The sequence below is a fragment of the Chlorocebus sabaeus genome, chromosome 25 (assembly GCF_047675955.1).
Source record: "Chlorocebus sabaeus isolate Y175 chromosome 25, mChlSab1.0.hap1, whole genome shotgun sequence".
Taxonomy (NCBI): Eukaryota; Metazoa; Chordata; class Mammalia; order Primates; family Cercopithecidae; genus Chlorocebus; species Chlorocebus sabaeus.
The window spans coordinates 74,019,997-74,037,217 of NC_132928.1; the positions used below are offsets into that span (position 1 = coordinate 74,019,997).

Here is a 17,221-nt window from a genome sequence, read left to right on the forward strand (position 1 = left end):
AGACGTGGGTAAAGGCAACATGGAAAACGAGCACCAAAACAAAAACTCCACTCCGCCTTCTCCCGCATGAAGTGAACATAGAAAAGCAAATTACCTTCTGCGACACATTGCCTGCCATTGCCTGTATAGCCAGCGACACAGCTGCAGCAGAAGCCCGTGGCGTAGTCCCTGCACTCTGCGTGCACCGAGCACTGGTGTCTGTTGTTGGCACACGTCTGGCGGGAATCTGTGTTGTAGCTGAAAACTGGTCCAAGAAAACAATTGCACACCTGTAAGCATTGCACACAGCTCTAGCCCCGTGGGCTCTCTCATCCAGACACCCTGAAGCACTGCAGGGACTCACACCTGCATGGGCAATTCAAGGGACCAGGCTCACTACAGAAGATTACAATCCCCTACATGTAGCCATTTAAATAGTTATGTGAGCCTGGGCAACATGGTGAAACCCCATCTCCACAAAAAAATACAAAAATTAGCAGAGCACTGTAGCATGCACCTGTAGTCCCAGCTACTGGAGGAGGCTGAGGTGGGAGGATCACTTGAGCCTAGGAGTTTGGGGCTGCAGTAAGCCATGATTGCACCACTGCACTCCAGCCTGGGCAACAGAGCCAGACCCTGCCTCAAAAAGGATAATAATAATAATAATAATAATAATGTGGCTCCCCAACTCACATCACTGAGGCAAACAGGTCTAAAAGGAGTTGAGAAATCACAAGGTGATTATTAATTATTGAAAACTGCTAGAATCTAGTGTACTTGGCATCAATATTAGATTAGTGCTATCCAATAGCAATCTTAGGACAGTGTCCATCTAAACTAGTGAGAAGAATGAGCTTCATGTTTGGGGGGGACTCTTAAAATATATATATAAAAAAACATATATATTATCTAGGTTATATAGGACATGTGTAACACAAATATATTACATAGATGTAATATATTAAATATAAATATATAACATAAATTATATTATAAATATGTACATATATGTAAATGTATATACTATATATTATATAATCTATAATATAAAATTACATATAATATTTCATTATACATTATATACAATATATTACATTATATTACATTATAACAAAATATATTTATATATTATATAATAGTATTATAATAGAATATATACTACATATAATTATATGATATAATTTTTTTACTTTTTTATTGTGGTAAAATATATATAACATAAAATTTGCAATTTTAACAACCTTAAAATATATACATATATTTTATCCTCCTTCCTCAACCTCCCAAGTGGCAGGGACTGCAGGCAGGTGCCATCATGCCTGGCTTATATTCTTTTTAATTTTCAATCACCCCCCATCCCCCCCAACTTACACTTTTGCCTGAGGCGTAATCTGGAAGCACTTATGCTCAAAAGCTGAACAAAAATAATGCCCTAGTCACACCTGGGCTAAAAAGCCTTTGACCTAAGAAACAAAAAGAATGTCTCCCTATTTTAAATTTCCACATTCCACGTTCATTTTATTAGAATCATGAACTAGCTCATTATTTTTAATAATCCAGAGCAAATTAATTTGGAATGAAATTCAAAAGCACAAGAGGGGTAAACTTTTAGAGAGGATAATGATCCCATTCATAATTGACTGTTATGAGTGAAGAGAAAAGCAGAGTTTAAACCCAGGTAGACTCTGTGAGTCCTACATACTCCAAAGGGAATTTCTGGCTTTATAAAGACAGCGTTTGGAGCCGAGCACACTTGAGCCCCGAACTGAACACGTGATGCTACTGATTACTTAAACTCCAGCTGTGAGCAGAGCTCTCAGGGGTCATTATGGCCTGCGTGTATGTGAACTATTCAAATAACACCAGGAATGCACTACCGGCCACAGAAGACTGACCTTTCTCATAAACATAGGGAAATAACTAGGGTAGAGGGACAGGAAAACATCTGTTTTAGACACAATCTGTGTTCAAATCTAGGCTTTCTTCAGTCTTAAGTAATACACTGCCCCAAGTTGTTGGGCTAGATATGGTCTCATTCAAATGTGATGACTTCACAAATGAGAATTTCAGAGATACCTAGAAAGGGTGGGACTCAAAACCCAACATCTGCAAGGAAACACACCCAACACATCTAGGGGAGATGACTCCAAAACCCATGGCAGAGTGGCATGTGCTGAGCAATGTGAGCATCACCCCGGGAACCCAGGGTGCAGTAGAAGAACCCTAAGACATGAGCCCCTGTCCTTGTCCTGCCACCAAACGGCAGCTTCTCCATTTCTGGGCCTCAGAAGTAAGTGAGCACGCCAGCCAGCAAGCACCCCATCCCATCCACGGTTTGAGATACTCGTGAGAACCAGATTGTATGGCTACTGCTGTTAGATAAATCAGAACAAGTAAGGGCAAATGAAAATTAGGGAACAGTGTGGAATGGGCCAGGCTTTTCTAAGGGTTTTGTGATCATTCCTTAGTAGAAAAGCAGTAGAGAGTCGCAATAAGCTTATCTAAAGGCTTGGACTATCCCATTTATATGACTCTTAGTGGATTTTGTATCAAACTAATGTGAAAAAAAATAATGAGGACAGTTTAATTGGAAAATCTGTTTTTTTGTTTTTTGTTTTTTGTTTTTTTGAGACAGAGTCTCGCCCTTGTCAACCAGGCTGGAGTGCAATGGCACCATCTTGGCTCACTGCAACCTCCACCTCCCAGGTTCAAGCGATTCTCTGGCCTCAGCCTCCAGATTGGCTGGGATTAAAGGCGTGTGCCACCATGCCCGGCTAATGTTTTGTATTTTTAGTAGAGGCAGGGTTTTACCATGTTGTCCAGGCTGGTCTCCAACTCCTGACCAAGGTGATCCACCCACCTTAGCCTCCCAAAGTGCTGGGATTACAGGCATGAGCCACCGTGCCCAGCTGGAACATCTTTTATAAGACAAATGAAAGCATCCAGGAGTTCTATTTTCCCTCAAAATGTAGCAAAAATCTGATATAACATAGTTGACCAGAAAATGTACTGTGAAACTTTTTTTTTTTTTTTTTGAAACAAGAGTCTCATTCTGTTGCCAGGCTGGAGTGCAGTGGCACGATCTCGACTCACCGCAACCTCTGCCTCTTGGGTTCAAGTAATTCTCCTGCCTCAGCCTCCCAAGTAGCTGAGACTACAGGTGTGCGCCACCACGCCCAGCTAATTTTTGTATTTTTAGTAGAGATGGGGTTTCACCATGTTTGCCAGGATGGTCTCAATCTCTTGACCTTGTGATCTGCCTGTCTCAGCCTCCCAAAGTGCTGGGATTACAGGCGTGAGCCACTGCACCCAGCCCTATTTTTTTTTTAAAGACTATCTTCTTTTTTTTTTTTTTTTTTTTTTTTAAATCTTCACAAACCAACTCTGAAACTGACGGGACCTGGGAAGAAAAATAATCAACAATTCTAATTCCAAAACCAAGAGGAAATAAATGTCAAAGATAAGCTTCATAAACAGCCAAAAGAACTTCTAAAATGTTTTTCCAGGTGGATGAATACATTTCTGATCTGAGAAATCACAAGAAAATCTGACTTTCAAAATAATTCTAATGGACGTTTTCTCTTTAAAACAGACGGAATGGAATACTAGGAAACTTGAAAGAAGACACACTCAACAGTCTCCAAAACCATGGTCCTAATCCCAAAAGATCACTGAGCATCTCTGAAGCCACTGGGCATATAACACCAAGGCTCCACGGCTGTGAGAGTTCAGCCTGTACTTTCCCAAGCTCTTATCCTTACAAACCACCACGTAATGCTCACAACTGACATCTCCCCAGCAGTATGCCTGTCTGGAAGTCCACACATGCAAGACCTTACCGACTGCAACCTAAATGGTCTTACCAACTCCTGTTTCCTCAACTTCATCCACATCTATGACCTGAGGGTGCTGCTGGTGAAAAGTCTCCACTGCCAACTGGAAAGACCTGGTTCTCTCTGTGGGAGGTCCAAGGGGCCTTTCAGTAGCTGCCCGGCGCGGTGAGAGGACGCTGGGCACACTGTATGTGTCAGCACCTCCCCTTCTCAGAGCCTTGTAGGAGAAGGGTGTGGTGCCCACATCCACCAGGCCCAGACGAGTCGTCACCAGGTCATAATCTTCATCCTCATCATCATACTCTGCCCCATCTTCAGTTCCAAGGATCACGTCCGCAGGCACCACGCCATTGGTGGTGGCTGGACTCCCGATCTCAAACACCCAGACACCCTGCTGCCCAGAGTTGCTACTCCTAGGAGGAAGGACAGGCTTCTTAGAAACAGGCCAGCAACCCACAAAGAGCCACCACTACCCAAGCAGAGGGAGCCCTGGGGATCTGTGTTGGTCTGCAAGCTATCACCTGCAGCTAGGACTGGAGAGTGGAAGGGCACTGGCCGTCACGTCTGGGCGTCATGTGGCTGAGACAGTCTAGGGCTGACTGGTGAGACTGTGTCCAAATGGGCACAATACTAGCACAAGCTCAGTCCCAGCCATTCCAGAGGTGTGCTCCAGGGACATTGTCAGGACTTAAAATTCAACTTACTCATCCTAATTGCTGGTTACATGCTCTACGTTATGAGCTAAGGTGGCTCATAGGACTGACAGTGGCTTTACGACTGAAGTCATTCATGCTCTCTACTGTCTCTTTCCATGGCACGGTATGATACAATTGAAAATACATATTTGGTCTCTGTCCTCACATTCTGAAACAAGAGCTCCTACAGCCTTTGGAATTTCTGGAGCGATAAGAGTGTACTTTGTAGGCTACTGAGTCGACTGATGGCTGGGAGCTCCTAGACAGTTTCAGGATGGGGGCTGGTGGCCAGAAAGACCAAGGCATGATTAAAGGGTTGGAATGTCCAGCTCTCCCCACTGCCTCCAGGGAGGGGAGATGGGCTGGAGACTGAGTCAGTCACCAATGATCAGTGATTTAATCAACCATGCCTATGCAAACCACCATAAAAACCCTAAAATGATGAGGTTCAGAGAGCTTCTGGGTTGAATACATCAAGGTGCTGGAAGGGTGGTATACTCAGAGAGGGCATGGAAACCCTGACCCCTTCCCCATACCTCGTCCTATGCCTGTCTTCCATTTGGTCGTTCCCAAATTGTATCCTTTAGAATTAACTGGTAATAGTAAAGCATTTTTCTGTGTTACATGAGCCATTCTAGCAAATTATCGAATCTGAGGAGCATGTCATGAAAACCCTCCATTTATAGCTGGTTGGTCAGAAGTACAGGTGGAAACACAGGACTTGGGACTGGCACCTGAAGTGGGGGCAGTCCTGTGGGACTGAGCCCTTAACCTTTGGGGTCTGCACTATCGCCAGTGCTAGAATTGAACTGAAGTGTAGGACACCCAGCTGGTGTGCAGAGAATTGGTTGGTGTGGGGGAAAAAACCCACCCATTTGGTGTCAGAAGTGTGAATGAAAACATTGCAGACATGGTTTTTTAGAAATCCCAACTCCAGGGCTGGACACCGTGGCTCAAGCCTGAAATCCCAGCACTTTGGGAGGCCGAGGCAGGTGAGTCACGAGGTCAGGAGATCAAGACCATCCTGGCTAACATGGTGAAACCCCATCTCTACTAAAAATACAAAAAATTAGCCGGGCATGGTAGCGGGCACTTGTAGTCCCAGCTACTCAGGAGGCTGAGGCAGGAGAATGGCGTGAACCCAGGAGGCAGAGCTTGCAGTGAGCTGAGATCACGCCACTGCACTCCAGCCTGGGGGACAGAGCGAGACTCCATCTCAAAACAAAAAGAACAAAAACAACAAAAAAAATCCCATCTCCATTGGCTGTGGGATCTTGGACTAGTCTCAGTTTACCTTTGGTGCTTAAAGGAAGTAGTGAAAAGCAAATGAGATACAAAATCCAAAAGCATTTTATAATTATAAAATATAGCAGAATATCCCTAATCTCTACTTCTTCCTCCACCATTTTTACCATTCTTCTGTGTCTGTGATTGGAAGTGCTCCTATCAGAAATCACATTAAATGATTATATTATACAATGGACAGAGGGGACATACATTACTCAGTGGAAAATACTGAGCAAAACAATGAGGTGGGGTGGGGATGAGAAATCACCAAAGTCCTGCATAACTAGGACGTCTAATCAATTTATCTGCCTAGGATTCAAGTAAAGACAGTGGTGTGTGGGAGCTTATTTGTACTAACTTGTGAGAGCTGGCTGTTAAAATTTTAGGAATCTTGCAAGCCAGTTATTAAACACAGCCATTCTAAACAATTAAATTATATGAACCTCCAATTAAACAATTTATATTTTTTAAAAGGAAAAAATATTCAAAACTCATCATATTCTAATTCTTATACTGCTATCCATGCTCTTGAAATTATATATATTAAGCCTATTGTATCTTTATGGTAAGAATATATATAATGGTGCATGTTTTCTGAACTCTTCATTGAGTGACATGATGTTAATAACTTGAAATTGACCATAGTAGGAGTATTTACATCACAGAAATAGGCAAATGCTATAAATCAGGGCTCTCCCTGCCCTCATAAAACCAGTTGTTAAGCATTTACCAGCACACCACTAAGTGAAGGGCAGAGGAATTCAAGCTAGATTTGATGCTATAAAGTTAAAAGGTGGTTTTAGGGGATTCACTCTTGGTTTTTAAAGAATAAAGGGAGAGGAAAGGTTTTAATTTTCAAAAAACAATTTGGGCTTTTCCCCCTTTTGTCAAATTCTACAACATAACCTGAGAGCACTATTTCTGTTGTAAGAATTTTCCCCGTAGTCAATGTGAAGGAAAAGGTTTTCTCAGCCTTGAGGTCAAAGAAGGAGATAGGTTTGAATAACCCTTATTTCTAACTGTATTTACAGACAAAATGGTAAAAACTCTTAAGGCTGGGCACGGTGCCTCATGCCTGTAATCCCAGCACTTTGGGAGGCTGAGGCAGGCAGATCACCTGAGGGCAGGAGTTTGAGACCAGCCTGGCCAACACGGTGAAACCCTGTCTCTACTAAAAATACAAAAATTAGCTGGGCATGGTGGCATGCACCTGTAATCCCAGCTACTTGGGAAACTGAGGCAAGAGAATCACTTGAACCTGGGAGGTAGAGGTTGCAGTGAGTCGAGATCGCGCCATTGCACTCCAGCTTGGGCAACAGAGTAAGGCTCTGTCTCAAAAAAAAAAAACAAAACTATTTTAAATGAGGATGATATCTAAAAAATAGGATATCTGTTCATTCTAAAAATATATTTCCTTAAGTTCATCAGAAAAAGAGTATTTCATAATATAAAAACTATATGCAAAACTTATGTGTAAAACTTAAATCCATAGGAACATTTTTAGGTAATGATCTATAATACACATTACATTATCCACATTAAAAAATATTATTAAGAGGAGAATCTACTGAAGAACAAAGAAAGCATACTTGGCCAAATTTTCAATTGATTCTCTGTCATTAGCAAATATATTAAAAGCTCCATTGCTCTTCCATAAGAATCCCACTGAACCTTGACTGAATGCAACCATGGCAGGAACTTGGTTGTTTTCCTTCTTTGAGAATGTCGTATGGAACTGCAGACCATCTTCAGGATAAAGGAAAATGGCATAGGAGCTGGAATCAGAGGAGGCTAGGACAGCCTGGAACGTGTTTCTCTGTGAAGATGAGTTAAAATTCAGTTACTCGGAAAAATATCTATAGATCTTAAAATGTGTTATTTGCCAGACTATCTATAAAGTGTACAGTGCTTTAAAGAGATGGCAATATTTTCACCTTATTCTAAAAGAAGAACTTTTGTAGCAAGAACCAAAGATTCCGGGATAGTTCCACTGAAATATCCCTAAGACTAGGTCAACATGACATTTTCTGATTAATTCATAAATATCTTCTGCATAACTGTGGCCCTAAGGTTAACGAAAAATTATACAGATGGTACCTCCAGATGGTGGCCTAAAATCTCATGCAATTTAGGAAATTTTTACCCACAGAATTTGTTTCCATGGCTGTTAACATATTCAACCACATTCATCATTTAACAAACATTTATTGAACCCAAGCACCATACAGTAGGAAAAAAAAGAAAAACATGAGATTTGGGAGAAAACAGACTTGGGTCCAAATCTTTGCTCTACTCATTATTATGTGACCTTGGGCATGATACTTGAGTTCCCTAAGCCTCGATGTTTGCATCTGTAAAATGGAGATAAAACCACCTCCTTCCCAGAAATGAGGAAGACTGCATGAGGTCACGTATGAAGGAGCAGGCACATGCTGGTAGCTCATGCACGCCTGTAATCTCAGCACTTTGGGAGGCCAAGGCGGGCGGATCATGAGGTCAGGAGTTCAAGACCAGCCTGGCCAACATGGTGAAACCCCATCTCTACGAAAGATACAAAAAATTAACCGGGCGTGGTGGCGCATGCCTGTAATCCCAGCTACTTGGCAGGCTGAGGCAGAAGAATCGCTTGAACCCGGGAGGCGGAGGTTGTGGTGAGCTGAGGTCTTGCCATTGTACTCCAGCCTAGGCAACAAGAGTGAAACTTCATCTCAAAAAAAGAATAAGAAAGAAAGATCAGACACAGAGAGAGTATTCTTTAAATATTAGTACCTTTCCAACATGCCAGGCATCGTCCTGAGCTCTGTGGATGTGAAGAAAAAAATATGTGGTCCCTGCACTCAAGAATCTATGGTCTAGATGGGAAGGCTGGCATGTGAACAAAACATTGTAAAACCTGAGGTTGCAGTCTGTAATCGAAATATTTGCAAAGCGCTGCAGGAGCTGTAAGAGGAAGCGTCCCATGCCAGGAGGGGTGGGAGTGCGTCCCATGCCAGGAGGCTGTGGTTGGTCAAGGCCTCACGGGAGGGCCCAGTCTGAATGAACAAGCAGGAGGAAGCTGCCACTTGTAGGGGGGTCAGAGAGGGGATGTCCCAAGCAGAGAGGACAGCCTGTGCAAGATACTGTGGATTAAAAAAAAAGAGCGAGGGCAAGGTCAGGAAATTACATGTAATCTGGTACAGCGGCTACAAAGGGTATGTGGAGGTGGAACAGATTAGGCCCAAGAGGCAGGCAAGGGCTCCATACCAAGGGGCTGGGCGTTTATGCCCAAGTGAAAGGGAGGCAGTTGAGACATTTAACATTTAAGCTGTTTTGAAATTTGGCACTCAGACAGATAACAGTTGGCAAGCAAAATGTGTCATGCAGGCACATAACAGACTTTCCCAAAGTGTGCTCTGTGGGATGTAATGCAACCTTTATGGAGCGGGGGAAGGGAAGAGGTATGGTCACAGGTTTGGAGACTGCTCAGTTAAACAGTATTCAGCAAGGCCGAAATGGTGGCTCATGCCCTTAGTCCCAGCTACTTGGGAGGCTGAGGCAGGAGAATCGCTTGAATCCAGGAGATGGAGATTGCAGTGAGCCAAGATGGCACCACTGCACTCCAGCCTGGGTGACAGAGCAAGACTCTGTCTCAAAAAAAAAAAAAAAACAACATCAGGCAAGTTGCAAGTTTCCTGACTGCAGGACTTTTCAGGGTGAATCACCAAGAGGGAGATACAGTTTTAGCATTTCCCAAACTAGAAGGCCTTTTCCTTAAGGACTATCTTGTAGGACTGGTGTTTTGCAGTAGACACTTTAGGAACCACCAGCCGGAAATACCTCCCATTTATATGAAGTGCTCTGGGACCCATTAGGTTTCTCTCTTCCTCATTATCCTATAAAAGTGAAGTTATGAGAGAAATTATTTTTCCAAGGGAAAATCGAGGCCTGCCCTAAAAAGTCACTTCAGGTCTAGCAATGAGTTCCCAACCTACTAAAAGGCCCTGCTTCCTTCAAGGGCAAGCCGGTGCTCTACAGCCTGGTCCTTCAAGCCCTCCCTGATGACTGTGCCCACGGAGGTGCCAACCCTGGGTTATGATAATACTTGGGTTTTGAACCACTCACATGGTCCAAATGATCCTTATCTCCCCAACTAGAGTCTGGGCTTTACCTTTCTATCTTTGCATACCTCAGGAGTACTTTGCTATTTGCACCTAATATTTCATATTAATAATTTCTCTAATCAGAAACTATCCTTCTATCCAGGCTCTGTGGCTCACACCTATAATCCCAGCACTTTGGGAGGCCAAGGTGGGTGGATCATTTGAGGTCAGCAGTTCAAGACCAGCCTGGCCAATGTGGTGAAACCCCATCTCTACTAAAAGTACAAAAATTAGCCAGTGTGGTGGCGCGTGCCTGTAACCCCAGCTACTAGGGAGGCTGAGGCACAAGAATTGCTTGAACCTGGGAGGTGGAGGCTGCAGTGAGCTGAGATCATGTCACTGCACTCCAGCCTGGGCAACAGAGCAAAACTCCATCTCAAAGAAAAAAAAAAAAAAAGGCCAGGTGTAGTGGCTCATGCCTGTAATCCCAGCACTTTGGGAGGCCAAGACGGGCGGATCATGAGGTCAGGAGATTCAGACCATCTGGCTAACATGGTGAAACACCGTCTCTACTAAAAATACAAAAAATCAACTGGGCATGGTGGTGCGCGCCTGTAGTCCCAGCTACTCGGGAGGCTGAGGCAGGAGAATGGCGTGAACCCGGGAGACAGAGCTTGCAGTGAGCCGAGATCGTGCCACTGCACTCCAGCCTGGGCAACAGACAGAGACTCCATCTCAAAAAAAAAAAAAAAAAAAGAAAGAGAGAAGAGAAGGAGGAACGGAGGGAGGGAAGGGAGGGAGGGAGGGGAAAGAAACAAAGGAAGGAGAAAGAAAGAGAAGAGAAGGAGGGAGTGAGGGAGGGAAGGAGAGAGAGAGAAAGAAAGAAAGGAAAGAAAGAGAAAGAAAAAGAGAAAGAAAGAAAAACAAACAAACAAACTGTCCTTCCACTGTCTGCCACCTGAGGTAAGAGCAGCCAGGGGATGCCATTTATCAACCCCATTTTTGCCACATAGCTGTCTTACCAGGAACTGGCTTTATGTCTACTTGACATTGAAACATAGTTATACAACCTTGCAGATAAGCTTTTGGAGGTTTAGGACCTGCGGTAACCAGCCTACTAGATTTCGCTTTGGATTTCCTGTCTTTATCAATGGTGTATAATGTATGTCCAAGCAGCACAAACCGTGAAACCAAAGTGTATGAAGCCAGTGTGTCTGCTTACCTGCATTTGGACCTGGAGGAGTGCTTACCTTGCCTTCCTGGTCCGGCTCCCTGCTGGGCCCTTGCCCTTGGTAGGGGGCCACGGATTCCCAAGTGACAACCACCGCGCTACTAGGTTGGAAAGAGATCTCCGGGAACCCTCTGTGGACACACTCTGCTGCCCGCTGAGTGATGGAGGTGGATAAGTCTTCTCGATAATAAACCTTCCCCAGGCCATCCGTCGTGTCCAAGTCTGCCAGGAAAGGGCCGATTGCACCGAATGTTGGTGGGAAGAGCCCGGGATGGGATTCTTTGGCCGGGGGTTCACTCGTAGCAATGATGCCATTTGTGGTGACCTGTACAAAACCAAGTGTGGTTAAAAGGAATATGCAGAAACGGGTCCTTTCTCAGTAAGACTGAGTGCCCACTCCCAGAATACTGTCACCAGTACCCATGCTATGTAAAATACAACAGAATTGGAGAGAGATAACGAGCCTGAACTGCAGACTCCAGCATTCTTTTCTAGGCAAAATGGGCTGTGTGGAAAGAGAACAAGAGTCATTATTCAAATCCCAGTGAATTTACTCGAAAAAGGGAGTAATCACTGCCTGCCAGGACTGCTAATTGGTGTGCGTACAAAAATGGTTAGGAGCCTGGGCATCAAAGTGAGATCCCATCTCTACACAAAAATACCAAAAATTAACCAGGCTTGGTAGCACGGGCCTGCAGTCCCAGCTACTTGGGAGGCTGAGCTGGGAGGATCGCTTAAGCCCTGGGTGATCAAGGCTGCAGTGAACTATGATCATGCCACTGCACTCCAGCCTGGGTGACAGAGTGAACCCTTGTCTCAAAAAAAAGAAAGAAAAAAATGGTTAAGGTCCAGCCCCCGCCTTTTAAGAAACCCACAATCCAGAAGGATAAGGGAAAAGACTGACACAAAGAGATGACGATACAATATAGTGTCAAGAAGCAAATCTGTATGGGGCATTACGGTATCACTAATTATTTTGAATACTTTAATGTGTCAGGATAATAGCTATTTACTGAATACCCACCATGTTCCAGGCGTTTTATTAATATCTAATGCTCAGAAGAACTTAAGACTAGGTACTACTGGCCGGGCATGGTGGCTCACGCCTGTAATCCCAGCACTTTGGGAGGCTGAGGTGGGCAGATCACGAGGTCAGGAGTTTAAGACCAGCCTGGCCAACATGGTGAAACACCGTCTCTACTAAAAATTCAAAAATTAGCCGGGTGTGGTGGCAGGCACCTGTAATCCCAGCTACTCGGTAGGCTGAGGCAGGAGAATCACTTGAACCCAGAAGGCAGAGGTTGCAGTGAGCCGCGATCGTGCCACTGCATTCCAGCTTGGGCAACAGAGCAAGACTCCATCTCAGGAAAAAAAAAAAAAAAAGACTAAGAACTACTAATATCCATATTTTTCTGATGGGGAAAGTTAGGCAAATTCATCAATGTGTCCAAAGTTACCAAGTAATAAGTGGCAACACTGGGATTTGAACCCACGAAGTCTGACTGCAAAATTGGTCCTTTTCCAAAATCGGTCCTTTTAATTACTTCATGAACTGCCTTCTTGAAATCAGTTATAACTGCCTATTAAAAGATATCACTGGCTGGGTGTGGTGGCTCATGCCTGTAATCCCAGCACTTTGGGAGGCCGAGGCAGGTGGATCACCTGAGGTCAGGAGATCGAGACCAGCCTGACCAACATGGTGAAACCCCGTCTCTAATAAAATACAAAATTAGCTAGGCATGGTGGCACATGCCTGTAATCCCAGGTACTCGGGAGACTGAGGCAAGAGAATCGCTTGAGCCTGGGAGGTGGGGGTTGCAGTGAGCCGAGATTGCACCATTGCACTCCAGCCTGGGCAACAAGAGAGAAATTTCATTTCAAAAAAAAGAAAACACGATATTACTGTTCATACTCAGCTAAAACCCGTGCTCCTTGGGAAAATGGGAAAAGGGCCCCTGAGGTATTATGGCAAACCGCCCCTTGGTGTGGGGGCACTCAGGCTCACCAACGAGGTCTAACACCCCCTCACTTTCTTGTTAGTACACAATCCACTGATGACATGGAAGACCAAGCCAGTGATAGTTTTCCTTAGATAATCTGTGAACTAAAAGAAAAAATCCCCTAGCTGGGCACTGTGGCTCACACCTGTAATCCCAACACTTTGGGAAGTGGAGACGGGTGGATCACCTGAGGGCAGGAGTTCGAGACCAGCCTGGCCAACATGGCAAAACCCTGTCTCTATTAAAAATACAAAAAAAAATAATTGGCTGGGTGTGGTGGCAAGCGCCTGCAGTCACAGCTACTTGGGAGACTGAGGCAGGAGAATCACTTGAGGCAGAGGCTGCAGTGATCCGAGATCGCACGGATGCACTCCAGCCTGGGCAACAGAGCAAGACTGTCTCAAAAAAAAAAAAAGAAAAGAAAGAAGGAAAAGAAGGAAAGAAAGGAAAGGAAGGAAAGGAAGGAAAGGAAGGGAAGGAAGGGAAGGAAGGAAGGAAGGAAGGAAGGAAGGAAGGAAGGAAGGAAGGAAGGAAGGAAGGAAGGAAGGAGAAAGAAAAGAGAAAGCAAAAGATTCCCTAATCAAAAGGGAGAGATTTTGCAAATGGCACTTTATTTTACTCTTTAAGAGCTACAGATTGGGAAAACACGAGTCCAGAATAGCAACCCTCAGTTGTTAGAAGGCCAGTGGATTTTCCAGGCCACTTGTTTCCCTCCCCCTCCCCCTCCCCCTCCCTTTCCTCCTCCTCCTCCCAGAGTCTTATCCCTCAGTCTCTTCACACCTCATTACTAGAGGAGAGGGCAGGGGCAGAAAAAGAGAGAGGAACTAAAGACCAAACTCTCAATATGCCAAAAACTTGTTATTAATAAAAAGGTTCAATGTACAGAACCGAGTGGCTCCCAGGTGAGGATTGGAACCAGAGCTCTGAGAGTGAAATGCAGACTTAACAAAACCTTCTCTTTTAACCACATGTTATGGGCTATTAACTCTTTGGGTGACATATTTTCCATCATCACCAGGCACCAGCAAAGCTTTTCTAGAAGATACTGGCAGGCTGCGGAGAGGGGAGTCAGAAAAGGGGCTTCTCCCAGCCAGTCCCTCTGTCTCCCTTCCAGGGACCCAAACATCTCCCAGCACAAGCATCCCAGGGAGCTGCCATGTGGGAGCGTGGGAAACGGCTCACTCTCTTGAGCCGCCAGAAGTTGGCAGTGAGCAGCTGCTGGTGGGAAGTGATCACAGGGAGGCCACATCCAGACAATTTAGTTTTACAAAGCTGTTTTCCAGTGAAATTTAAATCAGTCTAGGCCGGTCGCGGTGGCCCATGCCTGCAATCCAAGCACTTTGGGAAACCGAGGTGGGCAGATCACAAGGTCAGGAGATCGAGACCGTCCTGGCTAACACGGTGAAACACCATCGAGACCGTCCTGGCTAACACGGTGAAACACCATCTCTACTAAAAATATAAAAAATTAGCTGGGCGTGGTGGTGGGCACCTGTAGTCCCAGCTACTCGGGAGGCTGAGGCAGGAAAATGGCGTGAACCCGGGAGGTAGAGCTTGCAGTGAGCTGAGATTGCGCCACTGCACTCCAGCCTGGGTGACAGAGCGAAGCTCCATCTCAAAAAAAAAAAAAAAAAAAAAGAAATTTAAATCAGTCCAATAATTTTGAAAACACTCTCAGTGTCTTCTAGGCATGGGAATATTTCTGTTTTCACAAGGAGTGTTTTAAGAGTCAGGTTTTCAGACAAGTGTCATGCAGCACTGCAAATGCTTTGGACAACGGTCATGTAACCCTCATTAGTATTTGCATTGGAAAATTATTTTTCAGCTGGTTTTACTGAACATTCAGCTCAATCGTCTGTGATAATGAAGAAAGATGACTTCAAAGATAAATATAATGTGCAGAACGTCCAGAAGTTTCACTGAATTCTTAGCTTTAAACTTCTACCCTGTAAACTTCTTTTTCCTGGAAGTAACAGTTAATAGCAAAGTTGATGAACAATATTCCCGTCTACTTGGGTGCAAGTCTCATTTTGCAAAGTCTGTCAAACGCGTGATGCTCCTGTCAACCTTGTTCCTTTTCTCCATCTTTTGAAAGTAACATTGGGCAACTCAACAGCAGAAGGGCAGGGAGCAAAAAGGGAAGGGACACAGGCACTCAGGCGGAAGGAGGCACAGATTCAGGCACCATCCCCAAGGGGACTGGGCTGGGGAGTCCTCGGGCCCATGCGGCCACTGATGCCCAGGCCATCACCAGCATTCGCTCAGTTGGTGAAGCCAGGGAACCTGGAAGTGGGTCCTGGTTCCTTCTGCTTTCTCACCACCCACGCCGCATGTCCTATCTCCAACTACAGCAGGTCCTCAAATAACTTCATTGCATTCAACGTTGTTTTGTCATAACATTGATGAGAAAAAAAAAAAAAATCTATTCCCGGCTGGAGCCACCATCTGTGTGTCCGTGTTCGCCCCATGTCTGCGTAGGTTTTCTCTGGGTACTCTGGCTTCCTTCCCCATCCCAAAGCTATGCCAAAGTTGGGTGAACTGGCGTGTCTACACTGTCCGATGGTGAGTGAGTGTGGGTGGGTGGGAGCCCTCTTGCGATAGGACAGCATCCTGTCCAGGGTGGCTCCTGCCTGGCACACTGAGCTGCTGGGATGGGCTCCGGCCACCCTCCACTCTGAACTGGAATAAGCAGCTGGAAAATGAATGAATGAATACAAATTATCACAGAATGAAAATGCATCAAGTACGAATAATCACCCAAATGCACACCAATAAATTATGCTGTACAAAAGCACTCAGCAAGCTGTCGGATTTGTGATTGTTTGTTTTTGAACTTCGTGGATCAGAAGTGCTGATAATGTTGCTTTGCAAACATTTCTTCCTTGACTGAACCCACTACCACCATGACCTCCATTATTCACTGATTCATCAAAAATTGGGTAAATAATATCTTGGTTGTTTTTATTTGTCTTAAATGTATGTATAGTTCACATTTATTTATTTCAGTGTTTAATACTAGAAGTGTTTTGGGCTTTATGGGAACTTTGGTGATGTGTTCCTGACCAGAAATAAGCCATAGGAACTTAAATGTTGTTTCTGTCAATTACCCTACAGTCAAATCAGTTTAGTTATGCATTTCTAGCTTAAAGCCACAGTATCCAAGAACCTGTCCACAGTGGTAAGTGAGAAGTTACTGTATATGGCACTTTCTCCATCTCAGCTACCACCAGCATGCCCCCGTCCAACCCCACCACCTCCTTAGTCACATGACTGGCCCTTCTTATCCTTATTCCTCAGCTGAAATAGTGCCTTCTCAGAGCTTCCTGGCATCCCCTCCAGTGGAAGCTCCTTCCACTCACTCCTTTCTCCCTTCCCTCACACACCCAGCCCCTGATATGTCTTCTTCCTGCCTATTTGTAGGTTCCGGCTGTTCTCCCCACTATGTGGTCATTTCTTCAGGGTCAGGGACTCTATTTGTCTTGGTCACCACGGTAGTTCCAGAGCTTACACATGGTCTGATACATACGAGTCTCCCCACTTCTTGACTTCCTCCAACATACGGGACAGGTAGGTTCAAAGCAGGATAAGACCTGTGCACCCAGGTTATTTTAGAAATAAGGCCTGAGGGTGAGCTCAGTTGTAGGTGATATGAAGGGTCAGAGAACTATGCATTACTGCCATTCTTGCCACTGGAGTAAAATGCCAATTACTAAAATTAAAAGTGCATAACTTGAATGCAGTCATGTCTCCAGATCTAAATGCCAGTTTACAGGAAATACAGGAGACAGAAGAATATGCTAATGGACACAATGGGATGCAATCAGCAAAATCCAGAATATAAAGCACTAAAATGGAGAAATACCTAGTTTCTTGAAAAATAAATTTTAAAGAAAAAAAAAAAAAAGCTGGGGATTGGGGGAGGACCTGTAGGTTTTAAAAGTTCTAAGAGACAGCTAGGCAAGGTGACTTGCTCCTATAATCCCAGTATTTTGGGAGGTGAAGGCGGGCAGATCACCTGTGGTCAGGAGTTGGAGAGCAGCCTGGCCAACATGGTGAAACCCCATCTCTACTAAAAATACAAAAATTAGCTGGGCATGGTAGCAGGTACCTGTAATCC

At 44.6% G+C, this 17,221-nt stretch overlaps 1 protein-coding gene across 1 annotated transcript in view; it reads right to left on the bottom strand.

The window, feature by feature from the left end:
• The window catches only part of NID1 (nidogen 1), a 93,452-nt gene that overhangs the window by 61,034 nt on the left and 15,197 nt on the right, over positions 1-17,221 (bottom strand). The window contains exons 2-5 of the mRNA XM_007989874.3: positions 11,124-11,429; positions 7,384-7,610; positions 3,843-4,225; positions 95-244 (exon numbers count right to left, since the gene is read on the bottom strand). Coding sequence (XP_007988065.1) covers positions 95-244; positions 3,843-4,225; positions 7,384-7,610; positions 11,124-11,429 — 1,066 coding nt within the window. The remainder of the gene's footprint in view (positions 1-94; positions 245-3,842; positions 4,226-7,383; positions 7,611-11,123; positions 11,430-17,221) is intronic.